This window comes from Pan troglodytes, chromosome 21 (genome assembly GCF_028858775.2).
Source record: "Pan troglodytes isolate AG18354 chromosome 21, NHGRI_mPanTro3-v2.0_pri, whole genome shotgun sequence".
Classification (NCBI taxonomy): domain Eukaryota; kingdom Metazoa; phylum Chordata; class Mammalia; order Primates; family Hominidae; genus Pan; species Pan troglodytes.
The window spans coordinates 51,373,577-51,384,144 of record NC_072419.2 but is presented as its reverse complement, the minus strand read 5'-3'; the positions used below and the strand labels follow the sequence as shown (position 1 = coordinate 51,384,144).

The 10,568-nt window shown below is 39.0% G+C and overlaps 1 protein-coding gene across 1 annotated transcript; it reads left to right on the top strand.

Moving 5' to 3' along the window:
• Positions 1-6,043: 6,043 nt before the first annotated feature.
• Positions 6,044-7,082, top strand: WFDC12 (WAP four-disulfide core domain 12). The gene is given in 3 exon segments (NM_001135853.1): positions 6,044-6,139; positions 6,243-6,401; positions 6,565-7,082. Coding segments are annotated over 3 exon segments (336 nt in total). The 5' UTR covers positions 6,044-6,060; the 3' UTR covers positions 6,663-7,082.
• The last annotated feature ends 3,486 nt before the right edge of the window (positions 7,083-10,568 follow it).

Genomic DNA, 10,568 nt, shown 5'->3' with positions numbered 1-10,568 from the left:
GGCACACTGTCAGGGCAAAGATTACTGTGATGTCACCTCTCATTAATAGAAAGATATACACACACACAGACACACACACACACACACACACCCACGAGTCTCTCCTGCTGAAGCAAGTGCTTTAACAAGCAGAATATGTTCATACATGGTAGATAAATAAGGAATTAAATCACTAACATGTAAAATTGGGTTAATACAGTTTTTCATAAGGTGACTATGCCTTGTCCTGTCATATAAAACAAATCGAATGCAAAAATATTGAACATGGTATCTCTTGAGTGACACACAAAATAACAAACACTTCATCTTCTCCCTCTTATCTCAGTTTACCTATAGTCATTGCCCTACCAAGTGCGTGATGTGCTGTTATCCTGAGTTCTATCCTCTTCTTGATAGAAGTATTTAATACTGTGTTCAATGTCCTGGAAACAAGAATCTGAAACATGATTTTAAAAGAAATGCCTGAAGGCCAGGCATTATGGCTCATGCCTGTATTCCCAGCACTTTGGGAGGCTGACACGGGTGGATCACCTGAGATCAGGAGTTTGAGAGCAGACTAGCCAAGATGGTGAAACCCCATCTCTACTAAAAATACAAAAGTTAGCCAGCTTGTAGCCCCAGCTACTTGGGAGCTTGAGGCAGGAGAATCTCTTGAACCCAGGAAGCAGAGGTTGCAGTGAGCAGAGATTGCACCACTGCACTCCAGCCTGGGTGACAAAGGGAGACTCCATCTAAAAAAATAAATTAATAAAAATGTAAAAATAAATAAATAAAAGAAATGTCTTAAATACTGAGAAGTTTGAAATAATAAAATATTTTTGAATAAATGAGAGCATATGCTATTCACCACAGCAATAAGCTAAATGTTGCACTCCATCAGAGATGAGACCGCTAGTGAGCCTAACACATCAGTTACTATCAGCTTCAAGTGATATTGATAAACAATTATAGTGGATTAAAGGTCAAGTTTTTTTGTTTTGTTTTGTTTTTTGTTTTTTTGAGACAAAGTCTCGCTCTGTTGTCCAGGCTGGAGTGCAGTGGTGTGATCTTAGCTCGCTGCAACCTCTGCCTCCTGGATTCAAATGATTCTCATGCCTCAGCCTCCCGAGTAGCTGGGATTACAGGCATGTACTACCACACCCAGCTAATTTTTGTATTTTCAGTGGAGACAGTGTTTCACCATGTTGGCTGGCTTGTCTTGAACTCCTGACCTCAAGTGATCCGCCCGGCTTGGCCTCCCAAAGTTCTGGGAGTACAGGCGTGAGCCACCACGCCCAGCCAAAGATCAAGATTTTAATGTCAAGAGCATCAGGATAGAACTTTGCAGTTATCCAGTTTCATTTAGAGTTATACAGCTTCCTTACAAAAGGGAGGAACTGGCAAATCAACGAAGCGGATTGCTGTTTTAAGCCAGTACAGAAGTAAAAGATTGATGACAATGACCCTCCAGGATAACAACATTTAGTCCCAAGAATGATGATGTCCTTCATTCCACCTTTTGTACATACCTCAAAAGCCACAGTATTTCACCATACCCACTTACCAAGCAAACTCCCCATCTTTTGTCAAAGTAAAGTGCTACATTTACTACATAATTTCTTTATTAGGAACTGAAGATGTTTAACACTGTGGTCATGTTTTTATTGGGTGTGGGTTCTGTTTGTTTGATGTATTACTTATGAGACTGCACAAATATTGAATGTTCTACTTCAACTCTATTTTTTCCAGAAGCCCTATTATTTGTAGTGAGCAAAACTCTGTAACCTAATGATTTTCAGGAATATATATTCCACGTTTATGAGAAATATATCTTCCCTTTCATTCCCTGTCTGTTTTAGGCTCCGCCATTTTGGTTCAAGGCTTTCCACTTTCTTGAAGCACATAAATAAATGATGCCCAAAAAAGACAATGAATGTGAAATCTGTTTAATGTAATTCACAAAATAACAGATTGAAGAGACAATCCATATATTTATTTCAATTGATGAAGAAAAGGCATTTGATAAAAATTCAACATCCTTTCATGAGAAAAACTCTTAGCTAACTAGAATTAAAAGGGAACTTTATTAACCTGATTCAGCAGAACATGGGATGAATTCCACAAGGTCACATGGCATGGGCTAAGGAATGCCTTTATTGGGTGAAACCAGTGAGCCAAGGATCAGCACTCCTAAGCATGGGATACTCCCAGCAGACACTCCCATCATTACTCACTTCAGCCTACATTGAGGTGTTCTGAGGCCATGCACAGCTATTAGTCAGTGAGGCAGGACAGCAGCGTTTCTCAACATCAATACTATTGGCACTTGGAGACAGATCATTGTTTGTTGTGAAAAGCTGTCTTGTGCATTGTCAGATATTTAGCAGCAACCTCAGCCTCTAGACACTGGATGTCAGAAGCACATCTGCCCCAGTTGTGACAATCAAATATGTCTCCAGACATTGCCAAAGTCCCCTGGGGACAAAATAACCACCTTTTGAGAAGGTAGTTTACTACTACAAAACAGGAACATTGTCCCCTGCAATTTTACCTTCTTATAATATGAATATGAGAAGTTCCTTATGGGGCTTGCTTCCTAAACAGTCTAGGTTTCTAGGAAACCTAAATGTAAGCCTAAATGTATTTATATATATACATATATAAACATATTTTTGCTATGTATATATGTATATATATATGTAAACATATTTTTGCTATTGAGTTGCAGTTCTTTATATATTTTGAAAATTAACCCCTTATCTGATAGGTAGTTTGCAAATATTTTTCCCATCTCACAGGTTGCCTTTATTACTAAATATTTTACATGTTATTGCTTTTAACGTATTACATTTTTCTAACCAATATTTCTAGTGTATAGAAATGCAGTTGACTTTTAAATATTGATTTTTGTGTCAGCTAATCTTGAAAAATTGTAGTTTCTTTTGTGTTTTTATTAGACTATTGTATCATTTGCAAACAATGGCTTTTCTTTTCTCCCATTCTAATACATATTTCTTTTCTTTTTCATTATATATATGTGTGTGTACATATGCATATATATATATACACACATAAATATAAAGACCCAATTAAAAGTGAATAAGACTTAAACAGACATTTCTCCAAAGAAGATATACAAATGGCCAACAGGTATGTGAAAAGACGCTCAACATGTCTAATCATCAGGAAAATGAAAATCAAACCATAAGATCACCTCACACCTGTTAGGATGACCATTATTTTAAAAAGAAAAGAAAAAGAAAACAAGTACCGGTGAGAATGTGGAGAAATTGGAACCTTGTGCACTGTCAGTGAGAATTTAAAGGAGTATAGCCCCTACGGAAAACAGTATGGAAGTTCTTCAAAAAATTAAAAATAGAACTACCACATGATCCAGCAATCCCCCTTCTGGGTATTTATCCAAAAGAATTTAAATCAGGATCCCAAAGAGATATTCACACCTGCAAGCTCATTGCTGCAATATTCACAATAGCTAAGAAATGGAAACCTAAATGTGCATTGATCCATTGACAGATAAGTGGGGGAAGGAAAAAAGATTATATATATATACGTATATATATATATACATATATATATACACATATATATACATATATATATATACATATATATATATATACATATATATGCATACCATGGAATATTATTCAGCCATAAAAAAGAAGAAAATTCTATCTCATGCTACAGCATGGGTGAACCTCAAGGACATTATGCTAAGCAAAATAAGCTAGTCATAAAAGGACAAATATTGCATGATTCCACTTTTATGAGGTGTCTAAAGTAGTCACGTATAGAAGCAGAAAACAGAATGGTGGTTCCAAGAGTCTGGGGGAGGGAAAATGGGGAGTTGCTATTCAGTGGGTTTCAGTCACACAAGATGAAAAAGTTCTAGAGCCCTAATGTATGACATTGTGCCCACAATTAACAATAGTGTAGTATGCACTTAAAAATATGTTAAGAGGTCATGTCTCATAGTATATATTTCTTAACACAATTTTTAAAAAAAACACAGTGTTGAGCAAAGCATGCAAAATACAAAAGAATACTTAGGCCATAATTATGCTTACATGAAATGTCAACATGTATCACTAAGCAAGCCATAGCAAGAGAGCAAAACTTTAAAGGAAAACATGAGGATGATTAACAGAAAGTTCAAGATAGTGGTTACTTCTGAAGTAGGGATGGTAATGTCCTATTCTAAATTGACAGGTTCATAGGTGTTTATTATTCTTTTTCAAAAGGTATAGAAGGTTGATTACATTCTTTCATATGTAGGATTTATTTTACAATACTTTTTTTAAAGAAGTATCATCAACAGTCAATTACAAATGACATTTTGGGGAGAACTGGAGAAACAAATATGAACTGGCTATGAGATGACATGCAGAAACTATTAATTATCTTAGATATGATAATGGCTTTGTGATTATATTGAAGAATATCCTTATTCTTAGAATTTGCATGCTGATGTATTTAGGAAATAGGAACATAATGTATTCAATTTCATTTCAAATATTTCAACAAATGTAGCTATAGGTATTCTAAAATATCCCAAAATATTAATAATTGTTAAATCCAGTTGTAGGTATACAAGTATCATTGTTCTGTTATTTCAATTTTTCTGTATGTTTAAAAAGTTCATAATAAAAAGGTGGAGGAGGAAATAGCCAATACATTCCAACAATCTAGTATTTGTTTATGAACTTCCCAGACTCCATCCCTGGTATCCAAATGATCTGAGTCCAATGATATGACTGGTGAGATTGTAACCAAAGATTCACCATCTAATAAGGAGTTGGCTCACTTCCAGGAATGGAGGTATCCTCCCTGCCTCCACTTAACCCCAACTCAGTCCCTTCCACACTTCAGGATGTGGAACACCCCAAATCCAAATCTTTGCATTACTCAGGGGTCCTGTTAGTAAATGACAGAAATCCAATTCAGACCAGCTTAGGCAGAAAGGTGAATGTATTGGGTGGTAACATAACCCTGGGTATGAGTGGGGCTGATCTCAGGAAAAAGTTTAGTGAAGGACTAGATATCCTCTAAATTACTCCCTGTCCATCTCTCATCTCTTTTTATCAGCATCTTAGATTTATCTTCTCAGAATTTCTCTCTCACTAGGGCCAGGACCAAATTTCTGGAGTTTCTGGGCTTATATCTACAACTTTTCCAACAGGAAGGATTTTCCTCTCTTTAGTACTCATTCAAAGAAAGGACTCCAAAAGCCTGGTCTCAGACACACACACACACACACGCACACACACACACACACACAGACACGCACACACGTCCATGTCTTCTTCCAAATCCAGGAATTTGGGGGATGCAGGGGCAGAGGAGGGAAAACAAATCCTATGAAGATGATACAGTATAATTATTATGCTCATTGTATGAATGAGGAAACGGAGGCTTAGAAAGGTGAAGCTGCTTTCAAAGTCACACAGCTGGTGACAGGTCCAAAATCTGCTTTCCTCCAGGCCATATGAGATTGGCGGGGGGCAGGAGCACATGGTGCTGGAGCGCAAGGCTGAGAGTGAATGTTCAGGACAGACATTTTAAGCACTGCCATTCAGATTCTTCCTTGGGGTGAGGTGAGAACTGAGAACAAGTCCGGGGCAGCACAGGAAGGAGGGAAGATTTTGGTCCCAGGTGAATCAGGCATGAAGAGGGACTGATAGAGAACATGGTGGAGTTGAGGAAGTCTGGCCCTGCCACTGCCTCGTGTGTGAACTTGAGTAATTTCATGCCCTTTCTGTGCTTCTTTTCCTCCTTCCATAAGATAGTTTGGCCCTGGTGGCGCCTAATGGTCAATCAGGTGTCCATTTCTTCTCCTCGTGTGAAGAACGAGGGTCGCTCTTGGATTTCTTCATCTATTCCAGTGCAGAGCCTTAGGGAAAGCCCCAAGTCCCTCCTCAAAAGGGGCCATTTCCAAATAGAGCTGGGAAGTGCAGCCTCCCTTGCCATTTTGAGCCTTCAGCTCCACCCACTGGCATGCCCAGCAGGAACACTATAAAGCCAGGCTCAGCCCAGCTCCCAGCCAAGCACCTGCCTGGCAACATGGGGTCCAGCAGCTTCTTGGTCCTCATGGTGTCTCTCACTCTTGTGACCCTGGTGGCTGTGGAAGGAGTTAAAGAGGGTGAGCAGACATGGTGGAGCTGGGTGGGGCTGGGCTGGGGAGAGGTCCTGAGGGGCCCTCTGGGGCTGGAGTTCTCATATCACCTTGTGGCTTCCTCCACTAGATATAGAGAAAGCAGGGGTTTGCCCAGCTGACAACGTACGCTGCTTTAAGTCCGATCCTCCCCAGTGTCACACAGACCAGGACTGTCTGGGGGAAAGGAAGTGTTGTTACCTGCACTGTGGCTTCAAGTGTGTGATTCCTGTGAAGGAACTGGAAGAAGGTAAGGAGACCTGCCTCCCAGGGCTGGGGCTGTCCCTTCCCTGACTCCATCTGACCCATGAAAGTTCGGAGGAATTAGTCCCTTTAGCTGGTGTGGGGAGGGATGGCTAAAGCTGGCAGGGCCCTCAGAGACCACCTAGTCTGAACATCTCCATTGTCCAAAGGAGGAAACAAGGATGAAGACGTGTCAAGGCCATACCCAGAGCCAGGATGGGAGGCCAAGTGTCCAGGCTCCTCCTCTACCAGGTGTCCTCAGAAATGAAGCTGGGTCCTTTCTACCTCTGGGGGTCACTCTCACTTGGCACCTGCCCCTGAGGGTCCTGAGACTTGGAATATGGAAGAAGCAATACCCAACCCCACCAAAGAAAACCTGAGCTTGAAGTCCTTTTCCCCAAAAAGAGGGAAGAGTCACAAAAAGTCCAGACCCCAGGGACTGTACTTTCCCTCTCTACCTGGTGCTCCTCCCTAATGCTCATGAATGGACCCCTCATGAATGAAATCAGTGCCCTTATAAGAGACCCCAAAGAGCTGCCTTGCCCTTCTGCAATGTGTGATCACAGCTAGAAGGCGCTGTCAGAGATGAGAAACTGGTCCTTACCAGATGCTGAATTTGCTGGTGCCTTGATCTTGGACTTCCCAGCCTCTAGAACTGTAAGAAATAAATATTTGCTGTTTATAATCCACCCAGTCTATGGTAATTTGTTATAGCAGCGCAAACCAGCTAAGACAACCTAATAGTAAAAAAAAAAAAATCCTATTCAACATTATCAAAGTGAATAAAATATAAAATACCTACAAATAAATCTAGAGATGTACAGAAATTTTCTGAAAGAAAACCCTAAAACTTTATTAAATGACATTTTAAAAGATCTGGAAAAATAGACTAAACTTTTCTACAGAATAAATAAATAAATGTTTTTTAAAAGATATGCTCTTCCCCAAGCAGGAAGCCTCCTCAAAGTGTTCATCTTGGTCAGCATAATTTATACCTGAAATATAATTAAAATTAAAACCCACTGGGTTTTGCAAACCCTAATGAAATAATTGATTCTGGCGATGATCATCCATGGCTTCTGAATATTTACAGGGCGCCATTTCATCACCCTGTGGTATATTTACAGTTTGTAAGAGGGAAAACACAAGTTTACCGCTTGAGGATTCAGGTACACACCAAAAACACATTAATCTGTCTCCACAATGCTAAAAATGGGTAAAGCAGACCTCCGTTCCTCCTGAGGTGATGCAACACAAAACACACAGCATCATTCAAGAAGGGCTCCTGCCAAGATAGTTGAGCATGAACCTCACCAAGCCTCTACAGCTAGCGTTCATCTATGGGAAACGTGAAGGACAAAGAAGATGAAAGACATCACAGGGAAGCAACATAGGACATTCTAAAGAACAATTTGTCTGTTTTGTTCAACAAGTCAATAGCATGAAGAAGAAGAAGGAGGGAGGAAAGCAGAATAAAAAAGAGTTGGAGAGATGTTCTAGATTAAAAGAAACTTCAGATACATTACAGCCAATGCAATATGTGCACCAACAACCATACAGTCACTTTTGCGACAATAAGAAAAACAAGATGCAAATAGAATATTAGATGATGTTAAGAAACTGCAGTTAATTTTCTTAGGTGTGACAGTAGTATTGTCATTATGTGAGAAAGTGTCCTTAGTTTTTAGAGATGCACATTGAAGTATTTAAAGGTAAAGTATAAGATAGGTTGGATTTACTTTAAAATACTTCAGCTAAAAAAGGGGTGGGGATATGCATGAAGGAATTCTTGTAAAATGGTTCATTGTTGAATCTGGATGATGGGTATGTAGGCTCCATAAAAGTATTTGCTATTCTTTTGTGCATTTTTGAAAACTTTTTATGATAAAAACAAGAGTTTGTTTTTGCAGCTTAACAAAATGATCATTAGGTTCACATGGAACAATAAAATACTTGTAACCTGGAAAATTGAAAATGTAGACTAATGAAGGGTAATGGATACCACCAGTCACTAAAACATATCATGGAGCTACAACAATTACAGCCACAATACAAGCATACTTGTTTTATTGTGCTTTGCAGACATTGCATTTTTTACAAATTGGAGGTTTGTGGCAACCCTGCACCAAGCAAGTACATTGGCCACATGTTTCTAACAGCATGTGCTCGCTATGTGTCTTTGTATCACATTTTGGCAATATTCACAATATTTCAATTTTTTTCATTATTATTACATCTGTTATGTTGTTCTGTGATCAGCGATCTTTGATGATACTATTCTAATTGTCTCAGGGTGCCATAAACTGTGCCCACGTAAGACAGTGAATTTGATCGATAAATGTCGCATATGTTCTGATTTCTCCCCCAAACGGCCATTCTCTGTTTCTCTCCCTTGGAACACAACAATGCTGAAATGAGGCCAATTAATCATCTTACAGTGGCCTTTAAGTGTTCAAGTGAAAGGAAGAGTCATGTCTCTCACTTTAAATCAAAAAAAGCTAGAAATGATTAACCTTAATGAGGAAGGCATGTTTGAAAACCAAGAAAGGTCCAAAGCTAGGCCTCTTTTACCAGTTAGCCAAGTTGTGAATGCAAAGGAAAAGTTATTGAAGGCAATTAAAACAGCTACTCCAGCAAACACACAAATGGTGAGTGAAACAGACTTATTGTTAATATGGAGAAAATGTTAGTGGTTTGGATAAAAAAATCAAAACAGCCACAGCATCCCCTTAGCCAAAGCCTAATCCAGAGCAAGGCCCTAACATTTTTCAATTCTATGAAAGCTGAGAGGTGAGGAAGCTGCGTAAGAAAAGTTTGAAGTTAGCAGACGTCGGTTCACAAGATTTAAGGAAAGAAGCCATCTCCATAACATAAAAGTGTAAAGTAAAGCAGCAAGTGCTGATGGAGAAGCCTCAGCAAGTTCTCCAGAATATCTACGCAAGATAATTGATGAAGGTGGCTATGCTACACAACAGATTTTCAATGTAGATCAAACAGTCTTTTATCAGAAGAAGAGGCCATTTAGGATTTTCATAGCTAGAGAGAAGTCAATGCTTGGCTTCAAAGCTTCAAAGGACAGACTGACTCTCTTATTAGGGACTAGTGTAGTTGGTGACTTTAAGTTAAAGCCAATGCTCATTTACTATTCCAAAAATCCTAGAGCCTTTAGGAATTATGCTAAATCTATTCTGCCTGTGCTCTATAAGTGGAACAACACAGCCCGGATGACAGCACATCCATTTACGGCATAGTTTACTGAATATTTTAAGCCCACTGTTAAGACCTACTGCTCACACACAAAAAAAAAAATTTTCTACTTTCCTTTTGTAATATTTCTACTTACTGACAATGCATTTGATAGCCCAAGAGCTCTGACAGAGATGTACAAGACAATTAATATTTTCATGCCTGCTAACACAACATCTATTCTGCAAATCGAGTAGTTTTAACTTTCAAGTTTTATTATTTAAGAAATACATCTCATAAGGCTATAGCTGCCACAGATGGTGATTCTTCTGATGGATCTGGGCAAAGTAAACTGAAAACCTTCTGGAAAGGGCTCACAGTCTAACTGCTATTAAGAACATTCATGATTCATGGGAGTAGGTCAAAATATCAACATGAATAGGAGTATGGAAGAAGTTGATTTCAACCCTCATGAATGACTTTGAGGGGATCAAGACTTCAGTTGAGGAAGTCATCACTGCACATGTGGTGGAAATAGCAAAAGAACTAGAATTAGAAGTGGAGCCTGAAGATGTGACTGAATTGCTACAATCTTATGATAAAATTTGAATGGATGAGGTGTTGCCTCTTACGGATGGGCAAAGAAAGTAGTTTTGAGAGACAGAATCTACCCCTAGTAAAGATGCTGTGAACATTGCTGAAATGACAAAACCAAGAATTTAAAGTATTATGTAAACTTAGTCGATAACACAGCAGGGTTTGAGAGAATTGATTCCAACTATTTGTTGTTGTTGTTGTTTTCAGAGACAGGGTCTTGCTCTGTTGCCCAGACTGGAGTGCAGTGGCATGATCATAGCTTACTGTAACATTGAACTCTTGAGCTCAAACAATCCTCTTATCTCAGCCTTCCGAGGGGGTAGGACTATAGGCATGCACCACCATCCAGCTAATTTTTTAATTTTTTGTAAAGGTAGAGCCTCACTGTATT